Raw genomic sequence first — 19,513 nt, forward strand, 5'->3', positions numbered from 1 at the left:
ATCCGAACTGTAAACTAATAACTAATTAGTGAGTCAATTAACTTAAGCATTAATGTATTTAGTAATCATTCATTGTTGTGGCAAGAAAAACAGGATATTCTTGTAGATAGGAACTTTGTGTTATGAAGTTCCGGGAACTTTAATTTCATGCACCCTGTGACAACATTGACTTAGAGCTACATAGCAATCAATGTTCTTACGTTGCACAAAGCCTTTATGCACGCTTACCTTTGAAACCACTGAGTTATGACGGGAAACATTGACTTACAATTATATGGACGTCAGGTCCGCGCTAAAAAGTGTCTGAACTTATAGGGCGTTAAAATCGTATACAGAGCGTCATTCACGCTTTAGTCTTCGTTTGCTCGACTGACAGCGAAGCAAGCAAAATTAGACAGTACTGCGATGACATTACAATTTAAATTCAACGTTTTAGCTTTTTCATATTCCTTTACATGTCACTACGTTTATATAGGTTGACTTGGGACATTTTTTTCGTGGTTTTTGTATTAGACCCGTCGTCCATTTATTTGTAAGTCAATGACGGGAAATCACATAAATTTCCTATCATACAGATAAAAACTTTCTGTGTCAATTGCAAGTCCTTGCTACCTTCCTGTCGATCAATTATACACCGAGATAGTTATCGGCTTACGTTAATACAGGTTTGGTAACCTGTATTACTTAAAAGGGATTATTGTATTACTTAATGGTGTTAGTTACCTTTCGTCGCTTTTTTCTTACTTTACATGCAATTTTTCCCGATAATTTTTCACACCAAATTACAACCGTAAATGTTACACACCGGCCATAATCGGCTACCTTCTATTTGTAGAGCGCTGTTTTCGTTGCAAGTTGATCAAACACTTGAGAAATTAACGACAATATGTCAAACTGGTATGAGAGACGACGTTTTACATAATTATAGATTTTTTTTATTATAAAAGACTAGTCTGCCGTAGGTCAGCAGATGACCCAGTGTTGATGCACCATTATAGAGCTCACCATAAGCTGCTGGAGTTTTAGTTAATGTATCAAAGGCTCATTCAAGCCGAAATCTTTTGAATCTCTTTATAGATTGAAGTCGATGCATAAGTTATAGTTGTCACCCATTGTTCCGAATATAACATGTATAGGTATTGTGGTTCGGTCATTTTAATAGTCTTCAGTCTCGTCTAAAGTTGTTAGAACAGATAACTTATTTATATAAAAAAAGATCGCAAAAGTTTGCTTATCCGCTTTTGCTGTGTTCGTTGCATCTATTTGCCAAGTTTTATTGAAATCGGTTACCGGAAACCGGATTCACCCTTAGAGTGGAATATTTTCATCAAAAACCACTACTAACAAAGAGAATCATCGAAATCCTTTCACAAATGTCGGAGTGATCGCGAAACATACACATAAAAAAAAAATACAGTCGAATTGAGACCCTCCTCCTTCTTTTTGTTGAAGTCGGTTAAAAACCAAAACCAAAGTCGATTGTCTTTTCCTTAAGCTCGAAGTGTAATACAGTCCCAGACACGTAATTCGAGCCACCTTCCATTGGTACTGTTAAATGTCCTATGCTTAAAAAATTGTTTAATTGGTCAAAAACTACACTAATTAAATTACTTAATTTTCGTATGTATTTATTGAAAATTCAAATTTATAAAACCTGGGAAAACTTAACAATATTTTTGTATTCTAGCCGTGAAAAATAAAAATGCAAGGTAATTCCAATTATATGTCCGGAATTGTATACGGCTTGATATTCTAAGTACCTTTAAAAAAAGCCTTGTACCACAGACATATATATAGGTAGGCGCCGCAAGTGTACGTACTTCGCGTGCCCAAACTAAGTGAAATTCACTTACTTGCCGCTGCTACACTTCAGTTCGCGCTCGACCGTTATCGTAGATATACACCAGTCGACAACGCGAAAAATGCATAATTGTGCCATTATAAACTGCAAAAGCACCATAACTGTGGGTAAACGGGTAAATAAGGACGTTTCCTTCATGGGCAAGTTATTTGGTAATCAGAAGATGCTTAATTTATTTTAAAAACAATTATTTTGGTTTTGAATGAATTTCGAGAAAACAAATATGCAACCCAGTGTATGCCTCATGATTTGTAATACATTGCGGCTTTTACTTGGTGCGATATATTTGTGATCATTTGTTAATACGCCATGAATATCGAACGAACGCACTTTTGTATAATGCAAGTTTCCGTGGTACGGCCGCTTGTACATTTCTTTGGCCAAATTTAATATTTAGTGATGTTATACGTTAGGCAACACTGTTCTCGATTTTGATCGATTTTGAAAACAAAGGGACGAAAATTATTATGCCCTTAGCAATATTATAAAAATATTCTGGAACTCTTATGTTATCACGTTTAGTAACGTTTTGTTGTTTTTTCAGTTTTTTAGTATCTATTACCAGTAGTATCTTTAATTTCGATAATTTTTGCAGCACGTTGCCTCGAATGTCCGAATATAGTGAACAAATAATTACATACATCCCGGGATGCGTAGTACGAGTGATACAAAAAATATATATAATGCAAAGAATTAACAGTGCGCTGTCTTTACAAAAACCTGGAGTTGGTCATACGTATAAGTTCGTTGCTTTCGAGAACGAAGGTGGTATAGTTTATCCCACCTAAGATGCTATCCAAATATGCAGAGTAGCAGAGTTAGGAATCCGAGAAATAATAAACAAATAACATAAATTTCACACGAGGCCACCATTAAGTTAACCTTATCTGATTAATAAGATTTTACCATATTTTGTCAGTAGTAACATTTTCATTTGTCTTGCCATTCATCAATTTGATCAATTACCAACAGAAAACCATCTAGTAAAATTAATTAAGACAGTCGCAAGTTCATATATAGCCGTGAGTTTTCATTATTTAAGTCAATCGATATGATCTTCTATTACAAAAAGGACAGTTATATAATAAGCTTATATTATTTCCAGGACAATAATTTTAATATTTGAAGTTGTTTAAAAACTAAAGTTTAAATTGTTAAGTAATCAAGTTTTTTAGAAAAACAATTTTTAATAAAGGACATAACTATCTTGTTTTGGTATTTTTCTACTATATTAATATTTCACGACTACTTGTATTCTGTTCAGTCAATCGATTTAGCGCGGAAGGAGGTTTCCCGTCACTAAAGAGTTCTTGTGACGTCATGGTGGATACATAAAATGTGCAGTGTTGCCGTTCTAGCATCTTTGTCGCTACATCTAGGGGATTTTATGAATTTTTATCGCGTAAAAATTCTTATTAAAAAATATAAATTACAAAATATTTAGCTACTTCTAGCGTCTTTTTGACCGCTGGGCTCTGTTCAGGAACAAAAATTATAACCTGTCAATTAAATAGAGTAAATTAGTAATATTCGGCCAATTTTCTAGTCTAACGCTGGTAACACTGACATAGAATCGGACTGAACGGTAATTTTCTGTAATAAACAAACTCTCAACATCCATTCGTTCGTTTGATGCCTTTCTCGCTCGTTGCGATTAGGAATGAGGAAGACAAAAACCTATTGATTTAAATTTTTTCACTCACAGAATGAGATGAATATAATTATTTCTTGTTTGTTGTGTTCAAAACTAAATTAAAATAAGTGCTTTTTGGTTCACATTGCCGTAATTATTTGCAATTTTATTTACTGTTTGTGAATCAAATTCGATTTTCAAATGAGCATGGAAGTACCGCCATGTCTAGAGACATCTAGTGGATTTAAGGAAATTATTTTTACCTAAATCTAGCGGAAAATCTCTGACCGTCTAGGGACTTTCAATTATCTACAACGGCAACACTGAAAATGTCGCACGCTCGGTTTTCATACAAATTGCTGTACTTGCGGCGTCTATCTAAATATATGTCTGTGCCTTGTACTCACTAGCTAGTAATATCGTATTGCAGTCAGTATAATTTCACAGCTCAATATTAATATAGATAAAGTTTTATACGTACATATATGTCTATAACTAATATTCTATTAAGTAAAATCTAGCTAAAATAACTACGGACGTGGCGGTGTGCGCATCGTGCATGTCGGTCTATACAGTGAAAGTGTACGACCGGTCTAGCAAAGGTCACTGTATTGTATTGGAGGTCGTCGTAAGCTGGAATTGTCATTATCTTAGAAATCCATTGCTGACGGGTTTTATAGTTGCCATTTCTGAAATTTATGCTTTCAACAAAAAGACAAGAAGTAAGAAGTCCCTTAGTTAGTCTATTTTATATTTTTGAATTTGTGTATAATTCTACGAACATACCGCACTGTTATTTACACATTATTATTTGAAAGAAAAATTTATTTTTCGTCATCAATTAATCAATCTCGCTTCATTGGCCACAAAATTGGTTAAATTTATTTATTTATTTTGTACAACTTACACTTACAGTACCCACGGCTAAACATGTAAGTTATATAAAAGTTGAGTCAATCACCGACCAAAAGTAAGTTGCGGAATTTGGACAACAGAGCTTTGGGCAGTGACCGTCTCCAAATAGTAACCAGCGGATGTTAGAAATTTTGAGTCAGATGGCCAGAAAATTGATTAAATTTATTTATTTTGTAGAACTTACACTCACAGTACTTACAGCTAAACATGTAAGTTAAAGTCATAAAAAAGTTAGTCGATCACCGATAAATGTAAGCTGCGGAATTTGAACCATAGAGCGGTGACCGTTTCCAAATAGTAACCAGCGGATGTTAGAAATTTTGAATCTGTGTTACTGAACATGTCAATATCATTTGTCCTATTTAGGGCTTCATATTTATTATTTATGTCGAAAGTAAGCTAACGCATGTCGTTAAAACGTATTAATGTACTTGTTTCTGGGGGCCGAGTCTGGAATACACTCGTACACTGTGTCGTCATGCGACAACGTGTTCGTCGTCTTGTCCACGTGTCTTTATGTGGCAGGGCCACATGTGCGATGTCGCGTTGTAACAATGGCCTTGTTATTATAAGTCTGATGTATCCGTCCCATTGCAGTGCAATGGCCTCCCCCCTCTTTTTCTATTGGTCCCAGATTTGAGCTGAACCTGACCAGTTTCTTTTTTAAATAAGAAGTTGCAAATTAGACCGCCATTGCATCGTTGATCGTTTCCGAGTTTCCGTTTTGAGATGTGGGGCTTTCACTCCGTGGTTGTCTTACTCCATAACTCACGCTTGCTGGCATGACCAGCCGAGTCCCAATTCAACTTTGGCCTTCTTTCGAGCTATATTGATAATTCGGGTTTGTGATGAAGTATTCCTCCGAACTCCGAACAAAAAATATGTTTTTTTCGTGTGCAAAACGAAATTTTTTATTGTTGTCTTTCCGAGTGAATGACCAATTTTAACAGTTGTTTCAACATATAATTTGTGAATGAAATACGGAATGCTTTTTATGTAATTGAGAGTCCAGTTTGTGAAGCCAACTTTAAAGTTAAGCGCTACAAAGATAATATAAATAAAAAACTCTAATAAAAAATCGTCAATGTATTTACCATGATGAATCGGTACTGACCGGTACGACCGTTAACCCGCTTGTAATTCGTAGGTATTCGTCGTATTTCATGTAGGAGTATCAAATCATTAAAACTATTTTTAATCGAAACAACTATAAAGCAAGTTACTCGAAACACGTCCACGTTATTTATTACTTTTTATTACATTCTCATAAAGATGCGACGAAATATACGCAAATGAGTGATTTGTTCATCGAACATAATTATTAATGGACTTATTATATCGCACGTTAAAAATGAGACCGTCACTAAACGAAACTCACGCTTCTTCAAATTTAAACTTAATTTCATAAACTTTAATGCCCATTTCTCAAAAATTGATGTTTTCGTTTAGTGACGGTATCGATTTCAGCTTGTGAGATCGTATTAAATCAATTAATAGTCGCAATAATGAAGGGTTGCGCAGGCCCTAAATGAAACCTACACGAAATACGTTAGGGTAATTAAAGTATGAAATGTGATTGATTTCGTAAGTTTTGATGATGATATCAAAGAATAAATAGATAGTATGTAATAATGACGTATATTTGTTTTTTCAAACAAACCAACGTTTCGGGCATTTACAGGTCCCATAGTTACGGTTGACTGACCACCTCAGTCAACCGTAAAAAAAAGTAAAAATTAATGTGGGTATTATTTGCTACTATTACGCTGATAGCCTCAGTTACTCAAATACGTCCACGTCATTACTTTTTGGTAAATTTTGATAAAGATTCGAAGAATTACTAATAAAAAACCAGAGCATCCATCGAAGATACTATGTTTTGTATGTAATATTAAAAAGAAACTAAAAATAATATATAAACTATCTTTAAATTCTTAAAAATTCTTGCTGCATATATCGATCTACAGGTTCCAAAGCCATAAAAGGAGAAACTAACTCTGGCGCCTACGTAGTAACATCAGCTCCTAACGACACAAGTATGCAGTTTGCAATCTCCGTTACCTCAATTATTTATTCTTTCGGTTGACCTTCTTCTTATCTGTAGCTACGTGTTTATTATTTACTGCTTAACACTTACAATTTTATTACATAATACATATAACTTTAGGTATATAAGATAATAAATAAGATAAATTCACGCGGGTATAAAGACATTTTATCTTTGTAGACCAAGCCTCGTTTGAACATACTAAATTCTTTCTTTTGTTCGTTCAAATTATTTAATAGTTAATTTAGATATAATAGCTAATAAGGACATGAATAGCTTTATATCCTACTAGCTATAGGCATAATTATAAATCAAGTAATCCGACCATATCAATAAATATCTTATTAAGTTATTGAAATTCCTTTAAAGTGGTTTAACATTATTTTTGGTTTTTTTACCGACTTCAAAAAAAGGATTCAAGGTAGGTTGTCTATTCGACTGTATGTTTGTTACACGATAACTCGATTTAAGAACCGATTTTGTTGGAGAGAGGGTACCTCGATAGTGGTACCATTTAAATTTGAAGAAAATATTCCATATCCAAGGGTAGGAAACTAGGGGATGAATGATGAGGTCGATTTTTTTAGTGTTCTGAGATTATTTATCCATAACGGTAGCTTTATAGTCCTTTTATACAGTCAACCTATAAGCTGAGACAAATAAGGCAAATTGAAATTTGTAAAGAAATTAAGCTCTTGGAACTTAGTATGGCTTATTGATTACTACTAAAAATACACGATGCTCATAGAGAGTCCATCGATTGCCACTAAAAATACACAATGCAAGAGGTCTATCGATTACTATTAAAAATACACGGTGCTCAGTAACTATTAATAATGTACGCATTATAAACTACACAGTCACTTTGTTCAGTGAAATATGGATGTTGTGTTTAGTTGTACGTACAGTAACAATACATGGTTATGACAAATGTAGTTTTATAGAGACTATTGTAAACTTCTATTGTAAATATTGTGACTACTCATCCAGAAAAAAATGTAGATTTTACAAGGAGTAACATGGTATTATGCTTATAAGCAAGAAGCTTGCTATATTTTGGGGATTATTATTTCTTTTTTATTTGATTTGAAGCTATTACAGGTTAATGGTTTCACCTACCGCCCCTCAAGCAGAATCTGGGTTTGTGTCCTATTCCACTAGTCCCTACCAGCTGTTCCCCCTGGTGGGGACAAGTGGATTTTTTTTCATTCATTTTCATTTTTTTCATGTCATTGGTTGGGATAAATGGAATTCTTTTTCACTTATCGCTATCAATAAAATCTCTTAACATCTACAGTACAATATCGACAAAAATATGTAATTATAATATTCACAGTAATATCTTTTTGATAAATAATTACAATGATTATATTATATCAATAAAGAGACCAGCTACAGCCGGTCTCTTTATTGACTGAGTTACGATAAAATAATAAACAAACAGTTTACTTATCCCCACCAGGGGAGAGAGCCGTTAGGGACTAGTGGAATAGGCCGGGTTTGCATCTCTGAGTATTCAGAATTTATGTACTACATTTAATTTGAAATTTACTACGAGCTTTTCGATGAAGGAAAACATCACAAAGTATTTTAATATTGTGTGTGTAAGATTATCAATCCACATTGAGCCCGCGTGAGAACTATAGTCTCATTGTAAGAAGAGGCCTCTGCCCAGCAGTGCGACCGATAACTTATTATTTCTTTTTGCTTTTAAATTTGTTTTGTTACCATTCATCTCTAGTTGAATTGTCGAACCGCTATGGTTACACTCTGTAACACAAGTTATATTTGATAATTCAAGATTTACACGATGCGGCAAAACCTTTTACTATTTTTTATATCCTTTCAGGGTAAAACTGAGGCTTAGTAGTGATTGACAGCACAAGGAATAAGCCTAATAAGCTTAAAAAATCATAATACTACGATGTTATCAAGTATCTGTATCTAAATATTAAATTATTACTTTTTCATATTGTTTATTGACTGTCACGACACTTTACTACCATTATATACAATTATTTTTTGTGAAATTACTCCACTAGTTTGATATAATTATTATTAATAACAAAAATCGAACACAAATTCATTTGATCCAGCTGGATTCGAACCAGCACCCTCAGGCAATCCGTGCCACATGCTCTGCTAATTAAGCCATGGAATGAGCCAACAGACCTTACGAATAGTTTCTATGTGGTTCTTGCACATCTTTGTTTTTGGTTTTAAGGACGGCAAATTTATTTCTTCACTCAAAGTTTTTACAGCTACCGTAGCTGGGGGTCGATTCAGAACCTTGCGATAACTCAGTTGTCGACCGATTTCTTTTCATTTTTATTCACAACACCCAAATCGAACGTCAAATTGTCGTATTCAAACCGAACCGAAATGACGTCACACCCGTACGATTACTCGAACTTCTCTACTGGCAAAGGCTACAAACGTTATTCAGAACACAAAGTTACCGAACGTCTTATTGTTTAAAGCAAGAATGTAATTTGGAAATCTCTAATTATTTTAAGTAAAGCCTGAATTTTGTTCAATTTTATTATTTATTTTAATGCATTTCTATACTTTAGGCCTCTACACTCTTAAAAATGTATACATATGAAAGGATTTTCATTTTTCTTATAATCTATTTCACCGACTAATTCCGTAAACGCTGTTGGATAACGATATCATATCCGAATCCTAATCGAACGTTTAACTCGGAATATTCTGAATAACTTGGAAAGCACCCTTCGATTCGAGAACGATATGCAATCGAACAAATCGCTTAAAATATCGAAGAGTTCTCAATCGGGGTCCTGACTAGAGATGGCGCTACAATGGTAATTTTTTTGGTAATGGTAAGTTTATTGAATGTCACGATGTATTATTGACATGTTATTCAATTCTTTTTCTGTGAAATTACTCCATTCCAACGAATTTTTTAAATGTTGTATTAAATGATTACAGCGAGAGTAATTTAAATATAAGCAAGTGTAAAGTACCAATGGAAGCCGAATATTGAAGGCTGCATTCACACTTTTTTTACAGTAAACGTTTAATTTGAAAATCCGTAATCTTACCTAAACGGTTTGTTGCAGAAAAACGGCGACTTCGAGAAGTACCTAGAGCCATTGAAGCCCGTGGCGAAGAACTACCGCGCCAAGATCATGACCGTGGCCATCGACACAGACGAGGATGACCATCAGAGGTGAACATTTATTTATTTAGTATACATTGGTACTTTCAACATGATGCAGAAAAATGTTACCTTTAAAATAATTTTAAAATCGATCGGGCAATTTCTGAGATTATTTCACATATATGTACACTAAGAAACAAATCTTTATATTTTGTACATTTGTTACATCTGTTTTAAAATAACTGCAAAGGTGAATAATTAATTTATAGCTTCTATCAAGTTCTTAGAGCGTGTGTGAGTGTGTAACCACACATTGCGACTTTTAGCAGCGCTGCGAACGCGATGCAGTCGCTAATCGTTTACCTTTGCACACTCGCGCGATTATAAGCAGCGACTGCATCTATACAAACGCGCGATTGCATCGATGCAAGCGCGCGACTGCAATGTCGCCGTGTATAACCACTCTTAGGTTATCACGATTGTTACACGTAGGAAATGAAAATTTTTTTCGGATTTAAATCGTGTTTTTTTTTCTCAAGTAAACCAACGTTTGTTGTCAGTAAAAATCCCGAAACGTTTGACAAACAAATACGCGATTTAAATCCGAAAACTTAGTTTCATTTCCAATAAAAGATTGTTGTTCGTTTTATTAGCTTTTAGTTTTCTTTGAGCCAAATTAGCGACAAAGGGAAATTATAATATGCTCATGTTTTCGTCTAGAATCTTGGAGTTCTTCGGCATGAAGAAGAGTGAGGTGCCATCCGCTCGCCTGATCGCGCTCGAACAGGACATGGCCAAGTACAAACCACCCACCAACGAGCTCAGCGCTAATGCTGTGGAGGTAAGCATGTCAAATAGCACACTCTTTTGTAGTACGGTAAAAATTGGGCATCAGTTAACACCACTGTCTTTATACAATAACGCAGTATTGCAGTATACTGCAGTTTTTAACTAAGAATACAGCGATTAGTGAGCAAGCGAAAATTTATCGTAAATATGACACCCATTTTCTTACTTAATTTTGACATCGTTGTATAGAGGCACCGAAAATGGTGACCTTACACGTTAAGTAAAACTCTGTAATGTTCAATAGGTATTTCGTCGTCTTAGAGTGAAAACCTCGTACGTGATTTCTATGTAATTTTTCAGGACGAAGATAAAAAAGTGGTGTAAAATGTAGTAAACGCAATAATGTTTGTAGTTAGCATTTTAATTAGTTAAATTATTCCTCTCTCAAATATTATATTACTTTAATAATATATTTGAGTAAGAAGTTTATAAGTTATTGTTCAACAAAAATCAGTAATAACGGATTATGTGAAAACGTGTATACGAGGTTTTCCCTCTAAGGCGACGGTTTGTATTTTAAACTTTTTTGGTCTGAGTCGTTGCAATTAGCATCACATGATCATGCCAATCATGAAAAAGTAAATCACACTTATCTATGATTTTTACTATGTGTTAGCATACACGCCAAAACAATTACAAAAAAAAACTAAACACAATACGTGTGTGTAATATTAACACTAATAATAATTTACAACACTAAGAGATGAAACTTAAAATTTGGATGAAAATAAATCTAAATCACGTCATTGTACACGAAACTCTGAAAACTTCTAAAAACATATCTAATTGCGTATATCCTTTCAAGTAATATTATTGTTCTTATCTCAGTAGAACCAACAAGCATACTAAACATTTGTATTCCAAAACTAATTGAGGAAAGCTGATAATGGCATTTCATTATGTCAGCTTCATTGCAATGTTATTCATGCTGATAAGGGCGCGTACTATATACTATATATATACATAATAAACGTGGAAAGTAATAATAGTAGTAGCGTAGTATATAGTAATAGAACAAGATTACAGACAATTTATTTTTTACCTTTAATATTTACGATGAATTGACATAAAAAAAAAATTTAACGCGACGTGGAACACTTGACGAACTTAAAGTGTTTGCGTTGCCAGCATAAAAATATGTCAGATCGATATTTAAAGTAATTCAAATTTATTTCAGTAAAATCTCTTTCATGACGTTAAGTTGTTGTGATTGCTGTGGTAACATTGTCTGTATGAGGACGAGTCGACGTTAGACATACAATACAATAAACTTTATTGCATACTAGAACAAATCGTTTATTCTTAGTTGTCACCACTGGCTTTGTCCCCACTGGCGACAAATGGGGAAAAAAATCCCATATGTTACCAGGTGGTGACAAACGGGATAAAAAAGTCCCAATTGTTACCAGTGGTGATTGCCAGTGGCGATAAATGGGAAAAAAATCACCAAAGACAACTGAGAATAAGCGGAACAAATATATAAAAAAGAAACAAAAGACAGGTACATTAGGCAACCTTATTGTTATCACCGTGAACATTCTCCTGTAATCAGTGAGCATAAAAGTATAATATCATCGCCTATAATGAACACTCGACAACAAATCGGACATGAAACCAAGTAACTCAAAATTGTGGAATTGTGAAGATACGATTGAAAGTTAAAAAAAAACTGAGTGAAACCATTTTTGAAATGAAACGAAAATAATCAAATTTTTCCCAATAAGTTCCGTTCAGTATTTTTTTTCAAAATTGTTAAATCAAGAAAACGGAATTCCACAATCTTGAGTTACGACAGTATTTGGTTTCGAGCGGCAGATTTCTAGAATTAAAAAGCTCCCAACAACACTGTTCGCAGCATTGTTCTAAGTAACAAAACAAATACTCGTTTGTGCAAACATTCATTGCTTACATCCCTCGTCTCTAATATAAATGTTACTTGTAACGCTCCGAATGAATACTCCGCTTGCTTAATAGCTCTGAACAAAGTATACACATGCACTGTAATGTTTATTACATGTGCAAGGATTCGTGTAGTAGAAGTGTCTCGAACAAAAAAATTGTTGACATTATCGTGAAATCTGTACAACTTTTTCATTCCAGTACGTTATTTTAATTAAAAAAAACATTTATTTATTTATTCAACACGTCAACAGTTACAACAATATTTAATGTTATAAACCACCACACCTTAATATGTGAGCACCGCATATACAAAAAGTGTAAACAGATTTTAAGACAAAAAAGAAACGAAATTACTAAGGAAGAAATTTCACGCAATACGATTCAGTTATTAATGCACCAGGAAATTTAAGAATTTTGTTTTTGAAACCTAGCTGTGAGTCAACGACAATATCCGCAGTCGTTATTATAAACTAGATATACGTGGTACGAGAAGTTGGAACCCAACCCTGTTCTTCGTCGAGACGTGTGAAAACGCCTCATGTAGTGAAATATAGGAAATTTATTTCAAATGCAAGTCGTGACAATACACGTTTAATTAGGTTAGTACTTATTGCCATGACACCCCGCAGGGGTATGGCAGTTAATCGCCACATTTTGGCTTACATTATTGTTCACACATTGCAAAATATAATAATAATATAATATGTGAAAGAGTTCATCTAGGGTAGTATTGCCATCTTACCTATTTCTGCCGCCAAACAGTAATGTCAGCACTACTATGTTCCGGTTTTGAAGGGTAAGGGTGCTGGTGAAATTACAGGCACATGGGACTTGTTAACTTACGTCTCAGGGCGATAGGCGCAGTGGCAGTGCCCCTTAGATCTTTGCGATTTAAAGCTTTGAGTGGCACTGCAACTATTATGGACAGGCGTGTAGCTTATCATCAGGCGCATGACTTGTTCGTCCCGTCACTTAATATTATAAAAAAAAGTCTGGCGGGAATGTTAAAGTTAAAATTACCAAGCAGCTGTCTACAGTCAACCATATAGTGATGAATAATCTTATAAAGGAAAGCCATATCTAGTAGAATAATGGTGTTTTTACTACCATGATATTCATCCATTTTGGTAGACACGTTACGGCAACAGACGCTGGTTCAAGTCCAGCCGGAACGGAGGAATTTTACTTTATGTTTGTTCAAACTTTGTATTAATAATAATAACTTGTTCGTTCTTTCATTAGTAGTTATATTAACATATCACTGATTTCACGGTTAAACGTATCGTAACTTAACTGCCGCAACCTAACTGCAGTTAAACCGCGTGACGCAAAACATACATACATCATTAACGATTGTTACTTGGAACCAATGTACAGGATGCTTGGAACTTACGGTAATTATGTGCTGTAAATGCATTTTTATGACATTCTTACTCTGGTAAACGAATTTACTTTTTTCGTAATTTTGGTAGTTATGAATGAAGCTTTTTGTTTCATGATAATTTTTGACCGATTTTATAACCTTTATGCAGCTATTAATATGCAACGGGTTCTTAATGCCTACCTTTTATATCGTACAGGGTCAAGAGCACGTCAAGCTTGACACTTAAGATTTAAATTCAACTCTATGCCGCTTACGATAAACACGGTCCAAAGTACAAAGTGAAAAGTACAAAGATAAAAAACCGTTTAGTTACATTAAACTTATACCGAGAAATTTAATATATATCGCGCTGCTATTACAATAGTGTCGTAGCTCAAAATACGTGAAGTTCAAGATTATACCAATGGTGAACGTAAAATTTGATTCTCTACACGTCATTAAAACCGCCGTTAGAATATTGTAAGAAACAATTAAAAGATATCTACATAACACAAAATGAGACAAACTTTATGTGAGCTAGTTCTGGACAAAACAGTGCTTACTCAAAAATGTGAAACTATTTTTTCCTTTTTACATTTTTAAATATGCTTGGGAAGTATGAAACCGTTAAGACATTTATAATAAACTTTATTTTATACATACATTTTAATCATCTTTCACGGGAAGTGAGTAACCCGTTTTTCATCGATTCTGAAAAAATACACTTTTTGAGTTAATACACTATTGTATTAACAGTACTATATGTGTACTAAACGCTGTAACAGTCAGAGCTAAAGTCATAATAAGTCTTTTCGATGTGTATTGAAACAATGTTGTTTAAGATCTAGGTGTTACGCAGAACATTGGTCATTTCAAAGACTTGCTGACTTTGTCAAGAGCGCCAGATTGTGGTTGGTGGGACAGGACCATTTCGCCCTTATTGTGACGTGGCATGTTTATACAGGGACTGAAAGAGATTCGAAGATTGATTTTGACAACGTTTTTACACGAATGTATTTTGAACAAAAAAACTGCCGAAGTGTTTCTTCACTACTACTATCACAATTTACTGGCGGTAATCCTGATCCTGCTAAAGGCATTGTACTAAGGCGTTGTTTGTTCGAATATCGCCTCAAACAATGCAACGGAACAAGATCGGTCCATGTGAAGTTTTGATTTCTTCGCAATATTTATTTTGATAAACACGTTTTACTATTATGATATTCCTTTTTTTTTGTGAAAATACTCCATTACTTTGTTGTTATTATTGATACTAAGGGTCGTATTCCAGAACTCTACTCAATACTCAGGACTTGAGTATTGCAGTGAGTACTGAAAATTCCTGAAAAGTCCTTGCCATTAGGGTCGTATTTCCAGTGCTTGAAATCATACTCAAGTCTGCTCAAATCCTGACTTGAGCATTGAGTAGAGTTCTAGAATATGACCCTAAGATAAAGGAAAACCACAACGAAAATTTCCGGCTGGACTCGAATCAGCGACTGTTTGCCCAATCGGGGCTGCCGCTCTCCCAACTGATTTTATTATTTTTTACTTCAAACTTATATGTATACAGAGGAGTTGGTCTTCCACTCGGTAGTACACATTATGTTATTTCACACCTCAGGTGAAACAGTGACTTACATTTGTAAAATTTATTTAAAATGAATTAAAAGCTTCGTATTTAGGGCTTATTGAGCACTTTTGAAAAAATCTTAAATGTTATCTTATTTCAATACGCGATACGCCGTCTATTGGTAAATAAAGGAATACATAATGCGTCTGTTTTTCAGTATAAATTGCATTTTAAAAATCGTTTGGGATCACAAGTTTTTTACAGTTAAGTTTGTGTTTTAGTGTTTCTTTGTAAATTGACGTTATAAATGTAAACATCCTATTCTCAGTTAGTGACATATACCAAGCCTGTATAAAAGAAAAAAAGTTTTTATTATTAGTTAAATGTTGACAACCGTGGGAGTTAAAATTACAATCTTGATGCGCTGGCAGTAATATTGACTTTTGAGGTCAAGTTTCCCATGGTTTATAGTTAAGATTCCACAACATATACAAACGATTTAAACAAGGGTGTGTTATATATGCACTCGTACACGGCCCTCCTGCTGATGTTTATCGCTAGTTAATGTCTTTCCTATGTTATCCTCTGACATTATTTAATGACCTTACATTGAACCTATTTAATTTTAGCTATTGTCTCTTATGTGTTGAATTAAATGGGTATATATTTAATCACTATACAATAGTCTAGTTACATTTTTCCTTGTACATGCTAAGCTGCTTTAAGAAATGACCACAATTATTAATTCATGCTGTGAAAAGTGTGTAGTTTTGGCAAGTGCATATCAATTGTCAGAGCTATATGATTGTGCTATATAACTCTTAACTAACCCGAAGGTTCCCTTGAAGGGATTGCCATGTAGCAATGAGGCCGCCTGCTGAACCTGTTATTTTTGCTTTTTTTGTATTATTTTATATTTGTCCGTATGCAACAAAAAAATTGTATTTTGAATTCAACATATACACATACTGTAGAAAAACTTTAATTAATTTTGTTCTATTACTATGCTATTACTTTTTTATGTATATTACCTTCTATGTCGACTTGAAACCATAGTCATGAAATATGAATAATAAAAAAAAATCTTGTGTAATAAATAAAACAGGAACTTAGTTACATACATTTTAAAAAATCTGCTAACCGCGTGTGAAGAAGTTGTGCCTAACACTAAGCAATGTTTTTCTGTGCAGGAATTCGTGCAAAGCTTCTTCGATGGCAAACTGAAGCAGCATCTACTGAGCGAGGAATTGCCCAAGGACTGGGCTGCCAAGCCTGTAAAGGTGCTCGTCGCCACCAACTTCGACGAAGTTGTCTTCGACACCACCAAGAGAGTCCTTGTTGAATTCTACGCGCCTTGGTAAGTAGGAACTATATCACTCAAATATTAAGTTGGTTAATGATGTAGCAAGTAACAAGTATTGATTAAAAATCAACACAAAAAAGACAAACTTCATGATCGTATCTAAGATCCCAATAGCGAATGAATGCTTGACTTTGGAAAACAATCCAATAGAACTCTTACACCAGTTTAAATACCTCGGTAGGTACGAAAATGAACTCTAGGATAGCGCACAAGAAGTCCGTATTCGCATCGAACAGGCACGAAATGCCTTCATGAAAATGAAAAAGATTTTGTGTTGTAGAAGGTTCAACCTTAAACTCCGCGTGCGTTTAGTTCGCTGTAAACTGCCTCTGTGGAGGAACGGTTACCATACCGGACTGCCACGCAGAGGTCCAGATTCGATTCCCGGGCCCGGAAGAAACATTTGTATGGCCTACATTTATTTCTCTCGTGAGTTTGGGTGTAATTTGTGGTTGTCGATGTGTGTGTCCATGGCACCCGCGACACAGGGTTTCCCTAGTGCGGGGCTATGTTGAGTGTGTGCGTTTTTGTGTGTTATCTCTTCAGTATCTTGGTGTTTGGTATGGACTGTTGGACCTTAACCCCAACATTATGCTCAAAAATAGAGTCCTTTGAAATATGCATATACAGACGTATGCTTGGCATATCATGGGTACAAAAGGTCACCAACATTGAGGTTCTTCGTCGAATGGGAAAAAGTTCGAAATACTCAGAACTGTAAAGGAAAGAAAGCCGCAGTATTTTGGCCACGTTATCAGGGGCAATACATACCGGATGCTTAATAATGCAGGGAAAAATACAAAGAAAGCGTAGTTGTAGCACAAGGAAAACCTCGTGGTTGAACAATCTACGAGGCTAGTTCCACCTTAACACACGTTCTCACTTTCGTGCGGCAATTTCAAAAATCTTCTAGCCATGATGGTCGCCAATCTTCGTAGAGAAGCGGCACACTAAGAAGAAGAAGAATTATGTACTGACTTGTACATCCAACAGAGCAACAAATGATTTATTGTGATCATACTAATTACAACCAGGAGCCAAGATCAACAGAAAAAAAAATTGTAGGGCTTCTTGACTATGATTGCTTTAACCTCGTTCTCTTTCTATTTAAAAGCTAGTCTCTCGTCGGTGAATATTCGCCAATCATTCAATTCAATTGATTGTTCCATACAAAGTTTACAAAGATCTTAAATAATGTATAGGTCCTTATGACAAGTTACCCTGTATTGTACTAGGAGAGAAGGGCAGAGGGCACCTACTTTTTTATGTAAAAAAAGTATAAAAGAAATTATAACTTATATACTATTTTAAATGACATGTCATGGAAATTTATGACGGCTCAAATAAGAATTTCTGGACCACTATAAATGAGCCACACAATACTCATAAATATGCGGTTTCTCAAAAATGTACAGTATTCCACGGACATCAAGGTTTTACAATTTCGTGACGTTTAAACTTTCAACTGCAGGTACTTATCTCCCTAATAAGATGTACTATTTTTCATTGACATAATATGAATCACCAGAGAACAAGAGAACAATCTGAAACAATATATTTAAATTAATATCTTACAATAAATAAAAGACTTTGTTTATACAATTGTTACATTTGAAGGTATTCAATACCTATACGGCGTTCTCGTTAGTATTACTTGCGCAACGTTGGGAATTATGACGAAAATCAATATTAATGTGTATAGTATAATGTTTGGCGACCTTGTTGCTAGGCTATTCTAATAATTTTAAACATAAATTTACGCTATACAGTACTAAACTATACTTTAAAGTCCAAGTTTCGGGGCTATTTTAGATTTACAGAATTTGACGATTGCATTAGAATTGATTGAGTTGAGTTTGCAGCTGCAATTAAAAATTTACCATACCTTTTTTAACCGACTTAAAAAAAGAACGAAGTCGTATGCCTGGTGTTAAGCGACAGGTCTGTCCATAGCAGTTGCAGTGCCACTCAGAGACTCAAATTGCAAATATCTGCAGGGCACTGCCACTACGCCTGTCACCCTGAGACAAGTTGACAAATCCCATGTGCCTCTAATTTCACCAGCATCCTTACCCTTCCAAAACGAAACGCAGTAATGCTCATATTGCTGCTGGGTGGCAGAAATAGGTAAGGTGGCAGTACTTCACTGGACGAACTCTTTCACAAGGAGCTATTCTGCTACTAAAGCTATGTATATATAAGGATTTGGTACTCGTTGAAGGATACGCGCTGACATTTTAAATTGTCGGATGTGCGGGAATATTACTATGTCATAATATAATGAAATAGATTAACAAAGTAACCGTCATCTAAGAGCGACCTTCCACAATCTGTATTTAACCGATTACCTTGCATGAACTCGCACTCGCGCACTATAGGAAGACATTCGTCGTCGTGGTAACGCGACGTTACCATCCGTAGCGATGCATGAATTAATTTCCATAGCGAAAAATGGGCGGCGTTGTGTTGTTATTCTGTAATTGATTAATTATTAGTATGAAAAGGGTGGGCCTCGTGTGTGGCTATCCGTGGTCGTCAGCTAAAGAAATCTGTAAAATCACAGACCGTGAGACATTAAAGTAGTCACGCGGGCCTCGCGTAATTAAATAGAAGGCTCGGTCCACATGAATTTTATTGTAGAAATAAGAAGGAGAAGGTACAGTACGGTAAAGCAAAAGAACAGGTAAAGTGAAGGCGTAAAGGCTCTAACAAAACAAAATGATATACAACAGGTACAATCGTATAACAACACTCCCTACTCAAATTAAATACAGGTTGTGGTAAAAAGAAATTTACCCCAAAAGGACCTGTATTGTCTAGAAATACTATGCTTTGTAAGCAGTTCGGTTACATGATGGTACTACAAATATTATACTTTACAAG

General features: G+C 34.8%; 1 protein-coding gene across 1 annotated transcript in view; it reads left to right on the forward strand.

Moving 5' to 3' along the window:
* LOC113228019 (protein disulfide-isomerase) overlaps positions 1–19,513 on the forward strand; it is a 32,021-nt gene that overhangs the window by 6,423 nt on the left and 6,085 nt on the right. The window contains exons 5-7 of the mRNA XM_026461154.1: positions 9,540–9,649; positions 10,301–10,421; positions 16,458–16,624. Coding sequence (XP_026316939.1) covers positions 9,540–9,649; positions 10,301–10,421; positions 16,458–16,624 — 398 coding nt within the window. The remainder of the gene's footprint in view (positions 1–9,539; positions 9,650–10,300; positions 10,422–16,457; positions 16,625–19,513) is intronic.

The sequence above is a fragment of the Hyposmocoma kahamanoa genome, unplaced genomic scaffold, assembly GCF_003589595.1.
Source record: "Hyposmocoma kahamanoa isolate Upper Pololo Valley unplaced genomic scaffold, ASM358959v1 220, whole genome shotgun sequence".
NCBI classification, from domain to species: domain Eukaryota; kingdom Metazoa; phylum Arthropoda; class Insecta; order Lepidoptera; family Cosmopterigidae; genus Hyposmocoma; species Hyposmocoma kahamanoa.